This window comes from Nerophis ophidion, linkage group LG23 (assembly GCF_033978795.1).
Source record: "Nerophis ophidion isolate RoL-2023_Sa linkage group LG23, RoL_Noph_v1.0, whole genome shotgun sequence".
NCBI classification, from domain to species: Eukaryota; Metazoa; Chordata; class Actinopteri; order Syngnathiformes; family Syngnathidae; genus Nerophis; species Nerophis ophidion.
In genome coordinates this window covers 20,222,721-20,246,441 of record NC_084633.1, presented here as the reverse complement: position 1 = coordinate 20,246,441, position 23,721 = coordinate 20,222,721, and the positions used below count along the sequence as shown (strand labels likewise).

At 39.3% G+C, this 23,721-nt stretch overlaps 1 protein-coding gene across 2 annotated transcripts; it reads right to left on the bottom strand.

Moving 5' to 3' along the window:
• Positions 1-1,746: 1,746 nt before the first annotated feature.
• On the bottom strand, positions 1,747-23,306 carry gid4 (GID complex subunit 4 homolog). Of its 2 annotated transcripts, XM_061885198.1 has the most exons (6): positions 22,945-23,301; positions 21,159-21,218; positions 16,717-16,824; positions 14,322-14,423; positions 14,109-14,239; positions 1,747-2,327 (listed from the first exon to the last, which is right to left on the bottom strand). In XM_061885198.1, the coding sequence occupies exons 1-6, from the start codon at positions 23,161-23,163 to the stop codon at positions 2,264-2,266; spliced, it is 684 nt and encodes a 227-aa protein (XP_061741182.1). In that variant the 5' UTR covers positions 23,164-23,301; the 3' UTR covers positions 1,747-2,263. The 2 variants fall into 2 exon arrangements, with proteins under 2 accessions (XP_061741182.1, XP_061741183.1); XM_061885199.1 differs by lacking the exon at positions 16,717-16,824 and having other exon boundaries at positions 22,945-23,306.
• Between the last annotated feature and the right edge of the window lie 415 nt (positions 23,307-23,721).

Sequence of the window (23,721 nt, the reverse complement as noted above, 5' to 3'; positions counted from 1 at the left end):
CCCTAATTAATTCAAACAAGCTTTTTGTTATAAATTGGAAGACCTTTTGATCAGATAAAGTCACAAATTAGTAAAATAACTTGTGTTATGCAAATGTGTGCCAATTAAAAACCGTGACACTATCTGATCAGAAGGCCTTCAAAGGGTTGAACTAAAATAATGTTGAATGAGGGATTTGAGTAAAAAACTAAATAAATAATGAACTTACATCTTCATTTTGGCTTTGGGGTCTTGTGGAATAACTACCAGTGTGTCGTACACCTGTGAAGGAAATGGACATTATTTTATGTAACATTAAAATAAAAAACATTTTAGCAACAGCAAAAATGTTGGCCAAAATATGACACATTTTAGTGCAAAATATTAAAACCTAAGTTTGCAAACAGTTCCAGTGACAGAGCAGGAAGGGGGTAGGAATACATAAAAACATTTTGGACATTCGTGTCTTTGCGCAGTTTTCGCATGGTATGTTAGTTTTGTATCACTACCAGTCCTACACTTTCCTGACAGCAGGGGTCCTCAGGATACTCGGGTACAGTTTTCATAAGTCCCACTTTTTTTATGATTCGGTTTTCCACGCAAAATTTCGTAGATTTTTTTTTTAACACATTTGGAAACAAAAATGTATTGATCATCGCTGATGCGTTCAGGCATCAATTTACATGGTTTTCATGAAAAATGCCACACAAATAAATGTGACTAAAAATAAGGGGTAATTCTCAACCTAAAGCGGGGCTAGGGAACCTAGCTGATCCGCTTGAGATGGTTTCCTGTGGACGGGACTCTCGCTGCTGTCTTGGATCCGCTTGAACTGAACTCTCGCGGCTGTGTTGGAGCCACTATGGATTGAACTTTCACAGTATCATGTTAGACCCGCTCCACATCCATTGCTTTCGGTCCCCTAGAGGGGGGGGGGGTTGCCCACATCTGAGGTCCTCTCCAAGGTTTCTCATAGTCAGCATTGTCACTGGCGTCCCACTGAATGTGAATTCTCCCTGCCCACTGGGTGTGAGTTTTCCTTGCCCTTTCGTGGGTTCTTCCGAGGATGTTGTAGTCGTAATGATTTGTGCAGTCCTTTGAGACATTTGTGATTTGGGGCTATATAAATAAACATTGATTGATTGATTGATTGATTTGATGACTGCATCTGGCTCTCAGATCAATCTTAGCTGACATTGCTTAACGCGATCATTATGAATAATTTCGCTGGTAATCACAGTGCTAAAAATAATGTGCAAAATATAAAACATTCTCATGCATTTATATCCATCCATCCGTTTTCTACCGCACCTGTTCAAGAAGTCGCATTAATGGTAAGAAGTATTTAATGTCACGATGGGGGGGGGGGGGGGGGGTCGTTCTCCCAGGAAGGCAGACGGACTACTCGGGACATGGCATTTAGGTAAAAACATGATTTAATTTTAACTAAAAAAATATACAAACAAAAATGGCTCACAGCTGAGGCACAACTTGGGCTAAAAAACAAAGCTAACGCATAAACAGACTAAGAACATAAATCAAACAAAACTTACTTGGCATGGCATGAGGTACGAAACTATGGCAAGGCATGAAACAAGTCAGCACAGGGCGACTGACTGGCAAAGACGAGCTTAAATACTGCCTCTGATTAGTGCTCGGGAAGCAGGTGAGCGGGCATTTTGTCCACCTGTAGTAACCAAGGAAACCAGACAAGGGAGTGGAAAAAAACAGGAACTTAAAAAGTCCAAAGGAAAAACAAAAACATGATTAACAGACATGACATTTTGTTTATTATTGGTTAGCTTCAGAATAACAACGTTATTAAAAAGAATAAGAGACTTATTATACTCTAAAAATGTTGGTCTTACTTAAAATGCACACATTTTGTTGTATTCAGTGTTAAAAAAATATGATATGGCTCTCACGGAAATACATTTTGAAATATTTGGCTTTCATGGCTCTCTCAGCCAAAAGGGTTCCTGAGCCCTGACCTAAAGGTAGAGTTGTTGTTAGATGTTTAATTTGGTGAGAAAAGATCGTCACATAATGAAGAATAAAATCAAGTCGTAATTAAGACATTAAAAAAAAAAAGTTCCTTAAGACACCCTGTCTTCAACCACGGTGAGACATCTCTTCATCTTGACCACCCGCCTTTCCCTCCTGGGGTCCTCCACAGTGGAGTCCTGTCTGGACAGGAAGTGGCTCTCCATTTTGTGTTTTTAGGAGACCAGGGCAGCTTATGCAGTCTTCTTCTTGACAAGCTTGAGCGTCGCCTTTTTTTTCTTCAGCGAAATTCATAAATGGGCATACTGTGCTCGTGTAGGTGGTTGAGGTTTAGTGACTGGTACCTGCAAGAAATGGACGGGGCTTTTATTTGTATGTAGAGAAGGTGGGTTACTAATAGTGCGGCATGGCGTAGTGCAGGGGTGCCCACACTTTTTCTGCAGGCGAGCTACTTTTCAATTGACCAACTCGAGGGGATCTACCTCATTTATATATATCATTTATATTTATTTATTTATGAAAGAGACATTTTTGTAAACAAGTTAAATGTGTTTAATGATAATACAAGCATGTGTAACACATATAGATGTCTTTCTTTCACAAAGACAAGAATATAAGTTGGTGTATTACCTGATTCTGATGACTTGCATTGATTGGAATCAGACAGTAATGATGATAACGCCCACATTTTCAAATGGAGGAGAAAAAAAGTGGTCCTTTCTGTACAATACCACATGAAAGTGGTTGCTTTTTGGCATCTAATTCATCCAGCTTCCATACACTTTACAAGAAAAACATTGGCGGCAAATTCCGTAGCTTGCTTGATTGACATTCACGGCACCCGAGGGTCTTGTGAGATGACGCTGGCTGCTGCCAGTTCATTATTATGAAAAAATGACAGAGAGGAAGGCAAGAAACACTTTTTATTTCAACAGACTTCCGCGCCGTCCCTTCCGTCAAAACTCTAAAGGCCGACTGCACATTTCCTATCTTCACAATAAAAGCCCTGCTTCATGCTGCCTGCGCTAACAAAATAAGAGTCTCGGAAAGCTGGCGTGCACAAGTGATGTGCACGCCAGCTTTCTGAGGGATCGCTTGTGCACGCTAGTTTTCCGAGACTCTGTATTTAGTTAGCGCAGGCAGCATGAAGCAGGGCTTTTATTGTGAAGATAGGAAATGTGCAGTCGGCCTTTAGAGTTTTGACGGAAGGTACGGCGCGAGAGTCTGTTGAAATAAAAAGTGTTTCTGGCCTAATGATGATAACGCCCACATTTTCAAATGAGGAGAAAAAAAGTCGTCCTTTCTGTCCAATACCACATGAAAGTGGTTGGATTTGGCATCTCATTTGTCCAACTTGCATACTGGTTTTCAAACACTTTGTTATGAGAGTAGCATATGTGTGTGGCCCTTTAATGTCTGGCAGCAGGTGAGTGACGTCAGTGAGTGTGCGGGTGGGCAAGCAAGTGAGAAAGCGGTCGCTGAGGGCGGGGTAGAAATACATTGGCCTCAAACTCCGTAGCTTGCTAGCTTTCTGAGACTCTTATTTTGTTAGCACAGGCAAGATGAAACAGGTCTTTTATGGTGAAGACAGGAAGTGTGCAGTCGCTCTTTAGAGTTTTGACAGCAGGTACGGAGTCTCTAGAAATAAAATGTGTTTCTCTGCGTCCGCCCTGTTAGTGATTTTTTTCTTAAATATGAGCTGGCAGCAGCCGGCGTCATCTCACAAGATCCTCGGGTGCCGAGAATGTCAAACAACTGACGAAAGTGAAGTCTTGGTATGATTGATGATTGCTAATTTTTATGTACATTTTTTAAAGCCTGGCTGGAGATCGACTGACACACCCTCCGAGATCGACCAGTCGATCGCGATCGACGTAATGGGCACCCCTGGTGTAGTGGGTAGAGCGGCCGTGCCAGAAACCTGAGGGTTGCAGGTTCGCTTCCCACCTACACTCGTCCAAAAATCGCTGCCGTTGTGTCCTTGGGCAGGACACTTCACCCTTTGCCCCCGGTGCCGCCCACACTGGTGAATGAATGATGAATGAATGATTGGTGGTGGTCAGTCAGTCTACCCCAGGGCAGCTGTGGCTACAGATGTAGCTTACCACCACCAGGTGTGAATGAATGATGGGTTCCCACTTCTCTGTGAGCGCTTTGAGTATATAACAATAGAAAAGTGTGATATAAATCTAATCTATTATTATTATTATTAGTGATGGCCATGTTGCCAACCAGGTTTTAACATGTATACTTTACAGTAGCAACTTTTTACAGATAATGTAAACATGGAATACTTTTATACTTGGGCGCCTTAGCTCAGTTGGTAGAGCGGCCGTGACAGGGTTCCAGGTTCGATCCCCGCTATGTCTTCTTCAGGAAGCTGAAGATAATTAAAGTATGGCGGCGAAGCAAAGTTAATTTACATTTCATGGAAGGTGTTTTATGTTTATTCAGCCAAAAGGGGACTATTTACTTTATTTGCGTGATAAGAAAATGTATATATTGATTATATAAAGCTCACTTTAGTTGTAATTATTACATTTGTCAAAATGATTTGATGATGTAACTGTTTTAAGTCCATATATGGCGGAAGGATCTGTGTGGCAAGGTGGTTTTTGGACGCAATGGCAGTCAGGTGCGGTGGAATCGAGCCACACAGTTTTTTGACCTCACTCATACTTATTCTCATTCATACTTTTTCGAACTCGTACTGCAACAAACTCTCTTCATTTGTTCCCACATCGTGACTGTTTTATGTTTTGAATTATTAAGATCACAAGTAAACCATACAAACCAAGAAGAACGTCTGGAGTTTAGTTTTGTTGTGGCCGCAGCAAGCGGAGTGAATGTGATAGTAGAGGAGCGTCAAGCTTAAGGCTACTTTAGGAATCTACAATCCTCATCACTGCCGTTGTGTCCTTGGGCAAGACACTTTACCCACCTGCTGCTAGTGCCACCCACCCTGCTTTAAAGGCCTACTGAAAGCCACTACTACCGACCACGCAGTCTGATAGTTTATATTTTATTGTTTATATACCATTGTTACTATAACAATCTACAAGATTAATATAGGTTGCCTCTCTCTCTTCCCTTTCATCTTTGGGTATTCCTTCTTCTTTTTTTAATTTATTTTATTTATTTATATATATATTTATATATATATTTTTTTTATTATCTTTTTAGCTATCATTATGTATACGTATCGTTGCATTTGAACAACTTTATTGTTGATAATAGAGGTAATCTATTGGTTTTGTTTATGATCAATAGTGCTTTTTCTATTGGTATTTGTATTGCTCCAGTTTTAGTGTAAAAATGCTCATTGTCATTACTATATTATTTATTTCACTAACTGCTTATTTGCTATCACTTTTACGATCATATTTGTACATATTATGTATGTGCTGGTGTTCTATTGTTGTTGTTATTGTTGTATTTGCTGTTGTTTTTTTTGTCTCTGTCTAATCCCCCTCTTATCCCCACAATTTCCCCCTCTGTCTTCCTTTTTTTCTCTTTCTATCCCCTCCTGCTCCGGCCCGGCTGCACCAAATGATAATATAAATACATTTGATAAAGTCACATTCAAATAAGACAACAAGAGAAGTATCTTACACTTCTCTTTTGTAAAGTAAATCTGAACAGTCGATATGGGCATCTACATCAACTATATGATTTGTCTGAGAAGCTGGACAGGACAAATATATATATATATATATATATGTATATCTATATATATCAATGATGAAATAACATTGCAACACATGCCAATACGGCCTTTTTAGTTTATGAAATTGCAATTTTAAATTTCCCGGGACTTTTTCTTAAAAACGTCGCTTAATGATGACGTGTACGCGTGATGTCACGAGCTGTTATGAATATGAGCGCTGCACACACACACAGCTAAAAGTCGTCTGCTCTAACGGCATATTTACACAGTATTTTGGAGATCTGTGTTGCTGAATCTTTTGCAATTTGTTCAATTAATATTGGAGAAGTCAAAGTAGGAAGATGGAGTTAGGAAGCTTTAGCCTTTAGCCACACAAACACACGGTGATTCCTTGTTTAAAATTCACGGACGTGAAACTTTCCTATGGATCAGAGCAGACATGGATCCCAACCGAATGTCAACCAGCAGGTTTCGGTGAGAAAATTGTGGTTAAAAAGTCGCTTCTTAGCGGATATCAGCTGACCTTGTGCCTCCCGTACAGCTGCCGTCGACTTCCCTGAGACACTGCGCGTCAACACCCGGCCGTGGACGTACACTTCCGACTATCAGGTACTGTTAATCTCACTAAAACACTAGCAACACAATAGAAAGATAAGGGATTTCCCAGAAATATCCTAGTAAATGTGTCTAAAAACATATGAATCCGTCTCGATAAAACACGATTGCAATCGCGTTTTTTTTTCTACTTTTTTTTTAAGTATTATTTTTTTTTTCTAGTCCGTCGCTATCAATATCCTCAAACACGAATCTTTCATCCTCGCTCAAATTAATGGGGAAATTGTCGTTTTCTCGGTCCGAATAGCTGTTTTTGTTGGAGGCTCCCATTAAAATCAATGTGAATATGTGAGGAGCCATCAACCTGTGACGTCATCGTCTGCAACTTCCTGTAGAGGCAGGGCTTTTCTCCAGTTGTGAACTTTATTGTGGATGTTCTCTACTAAATCCTTTCAGCAAAAATATGGCAATATCGAGAAATGATCACGTATGACACATAGAATGGACCTGCTATCCCCGTTAAATAAGAACATCTCATTTCAGTAGGCCTTTAAATGTTTTTTAGATGTTGGGTTTCACTATGTTAAAGCGCTTTAATATATACACTGTATATATAAAATTCACTTCACTTCACATGTTTGGAAAGTGAATGGAGTGTGGTTCCCTGGGCTGGCAAAGTTAACAAGTGATTTCATGTGATGTAGTTTTGGTAAAATTCAGAGCAAATGTATTCCAGTGAACACTGGTTGATATGCTCGTGTCTTTTTATTTACATGGACCTGAGTTATTCACCTTGAGTCAGAGGAGTTTCACTTGGAACCTCTGGTCATATACTATGTTATATCTCATTGGAACCTCTGGTCATATACTATGTTATATCTCATTGGAACATCTGGTCATATACTATGTTATATCTCATTGGAACCTCTGGTCATATACTATGTTATATCTCAGTGGAACATCTGGTCATATACTATGTTATATTTCATTGGAACCTCTGGTCATATACTATGTTATATCTCATTGGAACCTCTGGTCATATACTATGTTATATCTCATTGGAACATCTGGTCATATACTATGTTATATCTCATTGGAACCTCTGGTCATATACTATGTTATATCTCAGTGGAACATCTGGTCATATACTATGTTATATCTCATTGGAACACCTGGTCATATACTATGTTATATCTCATTGGAACCTCTGGTCATATACTATATTTTATATCTCATTGGAACCTTTGGTCATATACTATGTTATATCTCATTGGAACACCTGGTCATATACTATGTTATATCTCATTGGAACCTCTGGTCATATACTATGTTATATCTCATTGGAACCTCTGGTCATATACTATGTTATATTTCATTGGAACCTCTGGTCATATACTATATTTTATATCTCATTGGAACCTTTGGTCATATACTATGTTATATCTCATTGGAACCTTTGGTCATATACTATGTTATATCTCATTGGAACCTTTGGTCATATATTATGTTATATCTCATTGGAACCTCTGGTCATATACTATGTTATATCTCATTGGAACATCTGGTCATATACTATGTTATATCTCATTGGAACCTCTGGTCATATACTATGTTATATCTCATTGGAACATCTGGTCATATACTATGTTATATCTCATTGGAACCTTTGGTCATATACTATGTTATATCTCATTGGAACCTCTGGTCATATACTATGTTATATCTCATTGGAACCTCTGGTCATATACTATGTTATATTTCATTGGAACCTCTGGTCATATACTATGTTATATTTCATTGGAACCTCTGGTCATATACTATGTTATATCTCATTGGAACCTTTGGTCATATACTATGTTATATCTCATTGGAACCTCTGGTCATATACTATGTTATATCTCATTGGAACCTCTGGTCATATACTATGTTATATCTCATTGGAACCTCTGGTCATATACTATGTTATATTTCATTGGAACCTCTGGTCATATACTATGTTATATCTCATTGGAACCTTTGGTCATATACTATGTTATATCTCATTGGAACCTTTGGTCATATACTATGTTATATCTCATTGGAACATCTGGTCATATACTATGTTATATCTCATTGGAACATCTGGTCATATACTATGTTATATCTCATTGGAACATCTGCTCAAATACTATGTTATATCTCATTGGAACCTCTGGTCATATACTATGTTATATCTCATTGGAACCTTTGGTCATATACTATGTTATATCTCATTGGAACCTCTGGTCATATACTATGTTATATCTCATTGGAACCTCTGGTCATATACTATGTTATATCTCATTGGAACCTCTGGTCATATACTATGTTATATTTCATTGGAACCTCTGGTCATATACTATATTTTATATCTCATTGGAACCTTTGGTCATATACTATGTTATATCTCATTGGAACCTTTGGTCATATACTATGTTATATCTCATTGGAACCTTTGGTCATATATTATGTTATATCTCATTGGAACCTCTGGTCATATACTATGTTATATCTCATTGGAACATCTGGTCATATACTATGTTATATCTCATTGGAACCTCTGGTCATATACTATGTTATATCTCATTGGAACATCTGGTCATATACTATGTTATATCTCATTGGAACCTTTGGTCATATACTATGTTATATCTCATTGGAACCTCTGGTCATATACTATGTTATATCTCATTGGAACCTCTGGTCATATACTATGTTATATTTCATTGGAACCTCTGGTCATATACTATGTTATATTTCATTGGAACCTCTGGTCATATACTATGTTATATCTCATTGGAACCTTTGGTCATATACTATGTTATATCTCATTGGAACCTCTGGTCATATACTATGTTATATCTCATTGGAACCTCTGGTCATATACTATGTTATATCTCATTGGAACCTCTGGTCATATACTATGTTATATTTCATTGGAACCTCTGGTCATATACTATGTTATATCTCATTGGAACCTTTGGTCATATACTATGTTATATCTCATTGGAACCTTTGGTCATATACTATGTTATATCTCATTGGAACATCTGGTCATATACTATGTTATATCTCATTGGAACATCTGGTCATATACTATGTTATATCTCATTGGAACATCTGCTCAAATACTATGTTATATCTCATTGGAACCTCTGGTCATATACTATGTTATATCTCATTGGAACCTTTGGTCATATACTATGTTATATCTCATTGGAACCTCTGGTCATATACTATGTTATATCTCATTGGAACATCTGGTCATATACTATGTTATATCTCATTGGAACATCTGGTCAAATACTATGTTATATCTCATTGGAACCTTTGGTCATATACTATGTTATATCTCATTGGAACCTCTGGTCATATACTATGTTATATCTCATTGGAACCTTTGGTCATATACTATGTTATATCTCATTGGAACCTCTGGTCACATACTATGTTATATCTCATTGGAACATCTGGTCATATACTATGTTATATCTCATTGGAACCTCTGGTCAAATACTATGTTATATCTCATTGGAACCTCTGGTCATATACTATGTTATATCTCATTGGAACCTTTGGTCATATACTATGTTATATCTCATTGGAACCTTTGGTCGTATACTATGTTATATCTCAGTGGAACCTCTGGTCATATACTATGTTATATCTCATTGGAACCTCTGGTCATATACTATGTTATATTTCATTGGAACATCTGGTCATATACTATGTTATATCTCATTGGAACCTCTGGTCATATACTATGGTTATCTCATTGGAACCTCTGGTCATATACTATGTTATATCTCATTGGAACATCTGGTCATATACTATGTTATATTTCATTGGAACCTCTGGTCATATACTATGTTATATCTCATTGGAACCTTTGGTCATATACTATGTTATATCTCATTGGAACCTCTGGTCATATACTATATGTTATATCTCATTGGAACCTCTGGTCATATACTATGTTATATCTCATTGGAACCTTTGGTCATATACTATGTTATATCTCATTGGAACCTCTGGTCATATACTATGTTATATCTCATTGGAACCTTTGGTCATATACTATGTTATATCTCATTGGAACATCTGGTCATATACTATGTTATATCTCATTGGAACCTCTAGTCATATACTATATTTTATATCTCATTGGAACCTCTGGTCATATACTATGTTATATCTCATTGGAACCTCTGGTCATATACTATGTTATATCTCATTGGAACCTCTGGTCATATACTATGTTATATCTCATTGGAACCTTTGGTCATATACTATGTTATATCTCATTGGAACCTCTAGTCATATACTATATTTTATATCTCATTGGAACCTCTGGTCATATATTATGTTATATCTCATTGGAACCTCTGGTCATATACTATGTTATATCTCATTGGAACCTCTGGTCATATACTATGTTATATCTCATTGGAACCTTTGGTCATATACTATGTTATATTTCATTGGAACCTCTGGTCATATACTATGTTATATTTCATTGGAACCTCTGGTCATATACTATGTTATATCTCATTGGAACCTCTGGTCATAAACTATGTTATATCTCATTGGAACTTCTGGTCATATACTATGTTATATTTCATTGGAACCTCTGGTCATATACTATGTTATATCTCATTGGAACCTCTGGTCATATACTATGTTATATCTCATTGGAACCTCTGGTCATATACTATGTTATCTCATTGCTGACACTCTTCTGCCTGTCCCCACTCAAACCAAACACCAGCAGGGGGTGCTGTCTCCTGTTTTTATTTATTTCTCTTTATGTTTTCTCTGTTGGTGCCTTCTTGAAATAAGCTAAAATGAAAAAGGTGGCTATGAAATTGTTGGTTCCAGTCATGTTTTTTTCTGGTGTAATTGTTCTTCTGTCAGTCCCCTCTTAAGGGGGAACTGCATTGTTTTTATTTTGCCTATCATTCACAATGCCTACGTAAGATAAAAACACGTTTTTCTTTATTCTATGCATTGTCATTAGTAATATGCGGCAAGTACAATTTGGCTAACAACGCGGCTAATGGAGGTACCTTGTTGCCCCCATAAAGCCAACGAAAAATCTACCATTTACATGTGGTGACCGGAATATGAACTAAGTATTAATAATGGATTACATTTATATAGCACTGTTCTAGACACTCAAAGCCCTTCACGGACAAGCAAGAAGCCAGCATTCATTCAAACCTGGTGGTGGTAAGCTACTTTTGTAGCCACTGGGGTAGACTGCCGAAAGTGTGGCTGCTAGTTCACTCCTACTTCCCCTCCGACCACTACATACTGTATATTCATCATTCATTCACCAGTGTGAAAGGGTGAAGTGTCCTGCCCAAGGACACAAGGGCAGTGATTGGGAAGGCAAGAGGCGGGGAGAGAACCTGGCACGGCTGCTTTACCCACCACGCCATGCCGCCCCAAAGTGATATAATTAATGTAAGCACTAACACCAAGAAACCACTTTTAGTGGTGCCATGATCACAGAGAGCTAACTAGCGCCTGCTGCTTTATTAACGTGTTGAGCCGGTGATGTGCTGCATCGCCTCTAAGGTGGGAAAAGTTCATTCGAGATTATGAATCATGCATCTCATTTGGAGACTAGAAGGTTGTGGCCATAAGCTGAGAAGTTGGTCAACTTTGACATTCAACTTAGACCCAGAGATGGCTAGAAAGGCACAAAGATGGTTGCCCTAACCTCTTTTTTTTTTTTTTTTACCTGCCTAAGGATAATGAATTATTCCTCACTTCAACAGGAAAATATGAACATCCCATCAGTCGGCATCTGCATTTGTTGTTAAGCATTTAGCAACAGTGCAACTTGCTCGATCTGCTTATTGCTCAGCTCCTTAAACTTGTAGCTTACATTCAGGCTCAGAAATATTAAGGTTCTGAATCATCATAGTAGTCGTTGGCCCTCATGAAGTCAACCATGATTAGTAGTCGTCATTGAAGGAAATAACGAACATTGTGATGTGTCTGTGAAATTCATTAAAATGACTACAACACGTAAATATTGCACTAATATGAATTACATATATGCTACATTACATACAGTCGTGGTCAAAAGTTGACATACATTTGTAAAGAACATAATTTCATGGCTGTCTTGAGTTTCCAATCATTTCTACAACTTATTTTTTGTGATAGTGATTAGAGCACATACTTGTTGGTCACAAAACACATTCATGAAGTTTTATGAATTTATTATGGGTCTACTGAAAATGTGAGCAAATGTGCTGGGTCAAAAGTATACATACAGCAATGTTAATATTTGCTTACATGTCCCTTGGCAAGTTTCACTGCAATAAGGCGCTTTTGGTAGCCATCAACACGCTTCTGGGTGAATTTTTGACAACTCCTCTTGACAAAATTGGTGCAGTTCAGCTAAATGTGTTGGTTTTCTGACATGGACTTGATTCTTCAGCATTGTCCTTGAGTTTAAGTCTGGACTTTGGAAAGGCCATCCTAAAACCTTAATTCTAGCCGGATTTTCCATTCCTGAAACAAAAATTTAGCTTTTTGGCCACAAAACCCGGCAATATGTTTGGAGGAGAAAAGGTGAGGCCTTTAATCCCAGGAACTCCAAACCTACCGTCAAGCATGGTGGTGGTAGTATTATGTTGTGGGCCTGTTTTGCTGCCAATGGAACTGGTGCTTTACAGAGAGTAAATGGGACAATGAAAAAGGAGGATTACCTCCAAATTCTTCAGGACAACCTAAAATCATCAGGCCGGAGGTTGGGTCTTGGGCGCAGTTGGGTGTTCCAACAGGACAATGACCCCAAACACATGTCAAAAGTGGTAAAGGAATGGCTAAATCAGGCTAGAATTAAGCTTTTAGAATGGCTTTCCCAAAGTCCTGACTTAAACGTGTGGACAATTCTGAAGAAACAAGTCCATGTCAGAAAAACAACAAATTTAACTGAACTGCACCAATTTTGTCAAAAAGAGTGGTCAAAAATTCAAACAGAAGCTAGCACCTTATTGCAGTGAAACTTGCCAAGGGACATGTAACCAAATATTAACATTGCTGTATGTATACTTTTGACCCAGCACATTTGCTCACATTTTCAGTAGAGCCATAATAAATTCATAAAAGAACCAAACTTCATGAATGTTTTTTGTGACCAACAATCATAACAAAAAAAAAATAAGAGTTGTAGAAATTATTGGAAATTTAAGATAGCAATGACATTATGTTCTTTACAAGTGTTTGTAAACTTTGGACCACGACTGAATATACTTGCAGCATGTATATAACAATGATAATGGAAGTTTTTGTATATTTTTTTAGAGTGCTTTATAGGCATAAAAGAGTAAATCCCCATCACCAGCTGACTTTTGCTTTATTTACAAGTTATAATGCAAACATAAGTGTTCTTGTTTCACATAGGGATTGTGAGTGATAGGCAAAATTGCCCCAAAAAGAGCAGTTCCCCCATGACACAAGCAAACAATATTGTTGTTGCCTTGTGTTACTTTTCGCTGTGGTCTCTCTCTGCCAATCCCATTTTAATTAAACTATTAAAAGTAATAACCGAGCATGTAGCTGTCATTTTGTCGGCCTCAAGGTTTTTCAACTAGGTGACACGGGTTATTACTGTTGCCTATTGTTTTTTTCTGTCCCCTCTCAAAAGAGGTACCTTCTGGCATTCCAAATAACAACAGGAGTATTCTAGACTCTCAACTGATCTGTTCTGGCACAATCAGGCACATTACTGGTCAAAAGAAAGTTTTAAACCAACACATTTCCTAGATATGAATAATTCTAAAAAATACTTTTGGTCCTTTTCTCAATCAATGAATCGGGTTATTTTCCTGTATGCCCATCTCTACATTCTATTGAGTTCACTGACCATTCAGAGCTCCGGTGGTAGTAGTAACCCTCAATAGTGGCGGTGGACTTTTGGAAACAGATATAATAGAAGCCTGCAAACGATGCGCCGCTGATGTCCTTGATGGTGTGGTCGGGAACCAGAAACTGCTCCTTTGGGTGCGGGGAAAAAAGAAAAGAGTTCACAGTGAAGGGAGAAGAAGTTTTAGGTTCCACAGACAAACTTCCAACTCACCTTCCATCTCATGAAGACATAATCGCTGCGTTCCAGCACGCCGTAGTCAAAGTCATCAGCGTTGAAGGTTTTGGCAAATTTATAAAAAGGCTGAAATTTGCCCTGGTAAAAAGTTCAGTACAAACTGGTCAGACATACTACCTAGAAAAGCTTTCACATGAATGAACTGACAAACAAGGTGATATCTGTTTTGCACATAGTAGTTACATTTTTACAGGTGCGTCTCAAAAAATGTGAATATTGTTCAAAAGTTTTTTGATTATAGGCTCAGGAAGTCTAGATCACTTACTGATAAGAGCGGGAATCCATAGCTTTTAATGTTGAACTTTGAAATTTTTTCAAATTTCACCAGGTATTAATTTTTTTGTTGAAAGCTATAAAGAGGTATTGCATTTTTTTATATATTTTACACTGTGCAGAAAATCTAGAACAGGGGTGCCCATTGTCAATCAATCAATCAATGTTTATTTATATAGCCCTAAATCACAAACGTCTCATAGGGCTGCATTATGTCGATGGCGAGCGATGGTGGAGGGTGTGTCAGTCGATCGCCAACCAGGCATTAAAAAATACACCTAAAAAGGATCAATTATCAATCTTCACTAAGATGTCACTTTCGTCACTTGATTGACATTCACAGCACCCGAGGGTCTTGCGAGATGACATTATTAAGAAAAAATTAAGAAAAAATGACCGACAGGATGGCGAGAAACACTTTTTATTTCAACAGACTCTCGCGCCGTACCTGCAGTCAAAACTCTAAATACACAGTTCCTATCTTCACAATAAAAGCGCTGCTTCATCCTGCCTACGCTAACAAATAAGAGTCTCAGAAAGCTGGCGTGCACAAGCTAGCAAGCTACGGAGTTTGCCGCCAATCTATTTCTTGTAAAGTGTATATAAAAAGGAGCATGGTAACTGGACAAATACGATGGCAAAAACCAACCACTTTCATGTGGTATTGGACAGAAAGGAGAACTTTCTTTCTCCTCCATTTTGAAAATGTGGACGTTATCACGACTGTCTAATTTCTATCAATGCAAGTCATCAGAATCAGGTAATACAACAACTTACATTCTTGTCTTCATGAAAGAAAGGAATGTTAAACATTCTTGTATTATCATTAAACACATTTAACTTGTTAACAAAACCATCTCTTTCATAAATAAATACATATAAATTATGGATATATGAATGAGGTGTATCCCCTTGACTTGATCAATTGAAAAGTAGCTCGCCTGCAGAAAAAGAGTGGGCACCCCTAATCTAGAATATAAGAGTCTGTTTATGATTTCAACATATATTGACTTTTTGATATTATCATTTGTTGAACTTATTAATGAACTTACTAATATAATTTTTCTAGAAAAGCGCTACATACCGTATTTTTCGGACTACAAGTCGCAGTTTTTTTCATAGTTTGGCCGGGGGTGCGACATTTACTCTGGAGTGACTTATGTGTGTATTTATTAACACATTACCCTAAAATATCAAATATTATTTATCTCATTCGCGGAAGAGACGAAGAAAATGTCAGCAATCGCCACACACACGTCAACCAATAAGAATTCGGCGGGTGAGGGTCATGGAATGCTAACTGCTATATGCTACTGCCATAGCTATTAAAATGGATCATTTCATTGTTGGCGGTAACTTATAAAAACTGAGAAGTGATGAACAAAAATGGCACCGAAAAGGAAATCATGTAGTGCAGATTACAAGCTGGATGTAGTGAAATATGCAGCAGAAAACGACAAGTGGAAGCGGCGCATACCTTTGGAGTTGGCAAAGTTGTTTAGAAGTGACATCGAGGAAGAAGATTTCATGGGATTTATGGATTAGGAGTGAGAGATTGTTTGGTAAAGGTATAGCATGTTCTATATGTTATAGTTATTTGAATGACTCTTACCATAATATGTTAGGTTAACATAGCAATTGCTTATTTATGCCTCATATAACCTACACTTATTCAACCTGTTGTTCACTATTCTTTATTTATTTTAAATTGCCTTTCAAATGTCTAGTCTCAGTGTGGGATTTTATCAACTAAATTTCCCCCAAAAATGCGACTTATACTCCAGTGCGACGAGGTTTTCCTTCTTTATTATGCATTTTCGGCCGGTGCGGCGTATACTCCGGAGCAATTTATAATCCGAAAAATAGGGTAAATGTAATCCATTAGGATACACTGAAAACAACAGGTCTAGAGATTTATACAAACACCAAACGACTTCTCCCCGAGCTTCCAAGCTTTTCTTCCTGTCACCCACACGTAACGGTTTTGAGCGATGCTCATTTTAACGGCGACCAACAAAGCAAAGCCATCAAACAACTTCCGAGGCCGCTAAAAAATATGATCTCCATTGTGGAGATATGAAAGAAAATAAGGACATACCCAGTGCTTCCTGTCCACATCTTCATCTGCGTCCCATTTTCTTGTTAAAAAGGGTCTCTTTCGACTTATGATTTCCCCAGCAAAGAATGTTGTGAGTGTGGGATACTCCTGACAACATTAAAAGAAAGACAAGGAGTTAAACTTGTCCGTGTAAATACGTCATGTCCTCCTACTTAACAGTTCTGACAGCATGTCTGTCTCATCTTTCAGGTCATTCAGCAGCAAACTGATGACTCCTCCAGTATTACATAATGAAATGGATATACTCTTGTCTTAACACAGCTAAAGTCAAGAGTGCAGAACTAAATAGGGGTTGCCACCGCTTCTGTGAAATGACTCGACTTGTGTCAAGGGACAAGCTGTGAAGATGACTTGGTTGAGGTATACAGCAGTGTTTTTCAACATTTTTTGAGCCAAACCACGTTTTATTAATTGAACAAACACGGAGGTACATTACCAGCAGAAATGTTAATAAATAAAACTCCACCAGGTTTTTTTTTTGCCTGTTGTATTTTTCCTGTGTGTAGTGTTTAGTTCCTGTCTTGCGCTGTTGTTTTGGTGGCTTTTCCTGTTTTGTTGGTGTTTTCCTGTAGCAGCTTCACGCCTTACTTGAAGTGCTATTGCATGACCTGCTTTGTATTGGCAAACAAGACTATTTCAGTTGTGCGGACGTTATCCTTCTTTGCGGGGACATTGTTGATTGTCCTGTCATGTACGGACACACACTAAGTCTTTGCTGTCGTCCAGCATTCCGTTTTTGTTTACTTTGAAGCCAGTTAAATTTTATTTTTGTCTTGCATAGCCATCCCTATGCCTCAGTGCCTTTCCCTAGCCTTGTTATACGCTGGTTTGATTGTGACATACCTTTTTACCTCCACGCTGTCTCCTGCTGTGCTCTGCATATTGGGATCACGACAAACCATCCTTGACGCGTTCCGACTTCTACAAAGCAATGAACTACCTACTGATATGGAGTATTACATGGTTATCCTGCCAAGCTCTATACAGCACAGACACAACGGCACATTATTTGCAAATTATAATTATTGATTTGCAAGTAGTATTTTTTGGACCAAGTTGCACAATTTCCCACAGCACACCAGACGATATCTCACAGGGCACTAGTGTGCCGGGGCACAGGGGTTGAAAAACACTGTGCATACAGCAATAAAAAAAAGTAAGAGTCAGGCTATGTCTACACTTAGCCGGATAACTCCTTAAAGGGGAACATTATCACAATTTCAAAAGGGTTAAAAACAATAAAATCAGTTCCCAGTGGCTTGTTGGTTTTTTTTAAGGTTTTTTCAAAATTTTACCGGTCTCGGAATATCCCTAAATAAAGCTTTAAAGTGCCTTAGTTTCGCTCCCTGCGAAGACACTGGCCATTTCCCTGTGACGTCACACAGTGCTGCCAATGTAAACAAACAATGGGAATAGCACAGCAAGATATAGCGACATTAGCTCGGATTCAAACTCGGATTTCAGCGACTTAAGCGATTCAACAGATTACGCATGTATTGAAACAGATGGTTGGAGTATGAAAGTATTGAAGAAGAAACTGAAGCTATTGAGCGAATAGCTATTGACGCTATTCATAGCCATAGCATGGCCGAATAGCTGCGTTAGCATCGCTGGTAAAATGTGCGGACCAAACCATCAGGACTTTCGCATCTTTTGACACTGGAGCAACTTAAATCCGTCGATTGGTAAGTGTTTGTTTCGCATTAAATGTGGGTGGAAGGAAACGTAATATAGTTGCAAATGCATCTACAGGTCATCCATACATCTCTGTGCCATGTCTGCTTTAGCACCGCCGGTAAATAGCATGTTAGCATCTATTAGCGTAGCATGTTAGCATCGATTAGCTGGCAGTCAACATCAACAAAACTCACATTTGTGATTTCGTTGACTATCGTTGCAAATGCATCTGCAGGTTATCCATACATCTCTGTGCCATGTCTGCTTTAGCACCGCCGGTCAAATGTGGAGACACTTTGGCACATTCAATGGGGTCTGGCGGCAGACACTTTGGCATCTTCGGGCCAGTGGTGCAACTTGAATCCCTCCCTGTTAGTGTTGTTACACCCTCCGACAACACACCGTCAAGGCATGATGTCTCCAAGGTTCCAAAAAATAGTCAAAAAAAACGGGAAATAACAGAGCTGAGACCCGGTGTTTGTAATGTGTTGAAAATGAAAATGGCGGGTGTGTTACCTCGGCGACGTCCCATTCTGACGTCATTGCCTCCAGCGCGATAAACAGAAAGGCGTTTAATTCGCCAAAATTCACCAATTTAGAGTTAGGAAATCGGTTAAAAAAATAGATGGTCTTTTTTCTGCACCATCAAGGTATATATTGACGCTTACATAGGTCTGCTGATAATGTTCCCCTTTAAACAAATACTTATTTAGCCTCAGCCCTGTTTCCGTCACACTAAACTATCGTTTAAGGTAACCCTCCTTGGATCATTTTTACACGGGTAAATGCGCCGTGTATTTCGTGAATCTCCGGCTCTTAGCTTTGTATGGACTCATTCATCGTTTACAAACTGAGTTAGGAGAGGAAGTGACGTCAGAAAGGCCGCGCCCCACACAGGAAGTGACGTCAGAAAGACAACACGCGGGAAGTGACGTCAGAAAGAACGTGCCACAGCCAGCTTCATAACAACCGGAGCTAACCACTGGAAAGATGGGAGGCGAGTCATCCAGACATGCCCGTGCTTCTCATTCTTCTACATGTACAGACTCTTGTGGAAATCACACATGTATACCTTAAGAGAAAGCGATTGCAGCTATTTGGGATACTACACTTCTCAGACGGCAAGAGAACTTTCGAATGTCCTGGTCAGCGGGGATTCTACTTAACGAAAAACTCTCCATTTGTCGAAGGAGAGTCAACGAAAATGCGGGCTCCTGTGGATTTGATAAAAAAGGTAGCGCGCAGTCAAGGCGTTGAGGGGATCCGGTTTGGTGGCCATGGGATTAGGTCTCTGCTTTTTGCAGATGATGTGGTCCTGATGGCTTCATCTGGCCGGGATCTTCAGCTCTCACTGGATCGGTTCGCAGCCGAGTGTGAAGCGACCGGAATGAGAATCAGCACCTCCAAGTCCGAGTCCGTGGTTCTCGCCCGGAAAAGGGTGGAATGCCATCTCCGGGTTGGGGAGGAGACCCTGCCCCAAGTGGAGGAGTTCAAGTACCTAGGAGTCTTGTTCACGAGTGGGGGAAGAGTGGATCGTGAGATCGACAGGCGGATCGGTGCGGCGTCTTCAGTAATGCGGACGTTGTACCGATCCGTTGTGGTGAAGAAGGAAGTGAGCCGGAGGGCAAAGCTCTCAATTTACCGATCGATCTACGTTCCCATCCTCACCTATGGTCATGAGCTTTGGGTCATGACCGAAAGGATAAGATCACGGGTACAAGCGGCCCAAATGAGTTTCCTCCGCCGGGTGGCGGGTCTCTCCCTTAGAGATAGGGTGAGAAGCTCTGCCATCCGGGAGGAACTCAAAGTAAAGCCGCTGCTCCTTCACATCGAGAGGAGCCAGATGAGGTGGTTCGGGCATCTGGTCAGGATGCCACCCGAACGCCTCCCTAGGGAGGTGTTTAGGGCACGTCCAGCCGGTAGGAGGCCACGGGGAAGACCCAGGACACGTTGGGAAGACTATGTCTCCCGGCTGGCCTGGGAACGCCTCGGGATCCCCCGGGAAGAGCTAGACGAAGTGGCTGGAGATAGGGAAGTCCGGGCTTCCCTCCTTAGGCTGCTGCCCCCGTGACCCGACCTCGGATAAGCGGAAGATGATGGATGGATGGATGGATGGTAGCGCGTGCTTTGTATGACCTGGCCTTTGAATGACGATTACGGAAAACATTGAATGCTTTTGGACTGGCAAAGCAGACTGTATCAGTCATTGTCTGCCATTAATGTCGCGGACTCAACGTCTAGGTCCAGAGTATATAAAGTCACCAAAAAGGAACGGACAATGACGGTGAAGGCAAAAGAGAGAGGGGTGTCCTGACCTGATATCTACATCGCTAGTTTGGTCGATGTCAAATGTTCTTTATCACATTTGTTATGTGTCTAATAAAGAGTTGATGAATTTATAATGGTTAGGTGTGATTCACCACAATAGGGCCCCACAGCGCACTGGATTCCAGTTAATTGAAATACCACAAGACTGGATATTGTTCAGATAAGTTACATTTAAGAACTTGCACACAAAGCAACACATGAGGTGACTATGACGTGCGCATTTGCCACGCATGCGTTTTAAGTCGCATTGCGTTGGCGGACGCAGGGGATGGGGGGTTTTAAACCACCATTGTGTTTGTGTGTGGACAAAGATAGGTTAGATAACCTTAACTGTTGAAGGGGCCTTACAGGATAAAAAAAAAAAAAGTCAGTCAGAGTCAGTACAGCTACTACCTGACCCAGGTGCAGACACTCACCTCCGTCAGGCCCCTGATCTTCAAATAGCCACACAAATAGGAGTCCTCTGGGGTCACGTGCTGTCGGAGATAAACAACATCGGTGTAGTCTTGCATGCATAATTTGAAAAAAAATATCCTGCTTCAAGTGTAAGAGTTTATCACGAAAAATGTTTGCAAAATTACACAATGTCACTTGCTGATGGGCAAATATTTTTTAGATGTGGCTACTTACACATTAGTTAGCAACTATGAGTCTCAGTAAAGCTAAAACAATGCTGTTTGGTAACAGTAGAAGAGAAAGTCAAACATAAATACAAATAGACGGAATAGAAACTGAAAGAGTAAATGAAACCAAATTTCTAGGTATCATGATTGATGATAAATTGAACTGGAATCTCATGTAAAAAATAGCGGCGGCGATGACCAAGAAGAACGCGGAGTTGGAATATAATTATAACACTTTATGTACATATTTATATTATAATTACATGTTTATATAATATGTAACTACAAGCTCCATTCACAGACAGAGTCCCATTGCTTTTATGAGCGGTCGAGCGAGTCAAAAGCCGAAAAGAAAAAAATATATTTTTATTTATTTATTTTTTATATATTTTTTTTTTATTATTTGTGGCGGCCGTAATTCTTTCGTGGCGGGCCGCCACAAATAAATGAATGTGTGGGAAACCCATCTATGGAACAAAACGGTCAAGCGAACATGGTTCCCGACCACAGGTCAACCGGCAGGTTTCGGTGAGAAAATTGTGGTAATAAGTCGGCTCTTACAACACAGACCTGAGCAAGGCTTGCGTCGTTCCTCGTGTAAAAAGAGGCAACTGCGACTCTCTTGCCTCCTCCGTTGCTTCCCTCAGAGACACTGGCGGTCACCACACCCCTCCAACTTTCAGGTACGACAGTATAATATCACTACAACACTAGTAACACAATGAGCAGATAAGGGATTTTCCAGAATTATCCTAGTAAATGTGTCTGATAACATCTGAATCACTCCCACTGCCCTGTCTTTTTTTTTTTGTAGTCCTTCACTCTCACTATTTTCATCCGCGCTCCAATTAATGGGGAAATTGTCGCTTTCTCGGTCCGAATCGCTCTCGCTGCTGGTGGCCATGATTGTAAACAATGTTCAGATGTGAGGAGCTCCACAACCCGTGACGTCACGCGCACATCGTCTGCTACTTCCGGTACAGGCAAGGCTTTTTTATTAGCGACCAAAAGTTGCGAACGTTATCGTCGATGTTCTCTACTAAATCCTTTCAACAAAAATATGGCAATATCGCGAAATGATCAAGTATGACACATAGAATGGACCTGCTATCCCCGTTTAAATAAGAAAATGGCATTTCAGTAGGCCTTTAAAGTATATCTGATTTCTGATTCAGATATATTATAGTTTTAGTTGCTTAAGAGATATTCTTGGTTCTGAATTTGTTCATTGCTATTTTTATGTTTTTGTGCATTACTTGTTGTTAAACAAACAGGTTACTCATCAGTTACTCAGTACTTGAGTAGTTTTTTCAAAACATACTTTTTACTTTTATTCAAGTAAATATTTGGGTGACTACTCCTTACTTATACTTGAGTAATACATCTCTAAAGTAACAGTACTCTTACTTGAGTACAATTTCTGGCTACTCTACCCACCTCTGCATACTTGTTACATTAATCTGCTCAGACTGGAAATGAGCAAATGTCCACATGCTAACGTTAGCTATCAAATACCTAAAAAAAAGTTAAAATTTTAAATAGTAATAACGTCAATACGTAAAGTTAATGTTGATTTTACCTGCAACACGACGTCCACGTCGTAGGAGTTCCCTTTGCTCTTCTGGTAGCCTCGAAACTGCGAGCCGCTGTAGAGGAGCGACGTGGCCACGCCGGGTTGCTGGCCGTTAATCGGGGCAGGGGGGGTAAGAGAGGCCGGGGATGTGTAGGCCGCGTCGGAGAAATGGCAGCGCTCCACTGGCACGGGCATGGTGAGCGGCGACGTGTCCGCTACTGTCATGTACTTTGGAACGGGAAGGGGTCACTGGCACAAGGGCTGTTTATCTGCTGTACAAAGTCCGACACTTCCAAAAGTTTGTTTAAAAAAAAAAAAAATACTGGCGACCGCAGCCGGAAACTGAAACGAGAGTTAAGCTTCCAGAAATCTGATTGGTCAAACAGTGTATTGAGTACTGTACTGCCGCGTTGCATTCTGGGAATTGTAGTATTATGTAGCCACAGGGACTGACTGCTTCGCTTGAATACGTGAATAAAAGCCAAGTTTAAAATAGGCAATTATTTAAATAAATGAGTTTAGTCCAGATGGCTGAATTGCAAAAGGCCCGCTGGTGTGTGTGTTGTGTGTATACATATATACATATATACATATATATATATATATATATATATATATATATATATATATATATATATATATATATATATATATATATATATATATATATATATATATATATATATATATATATATATATATATATATGTATGTATATATATATGTATGTATATATGTGTGTGTGTGTATATATATATATATGTGTATGTATATATATGTGTG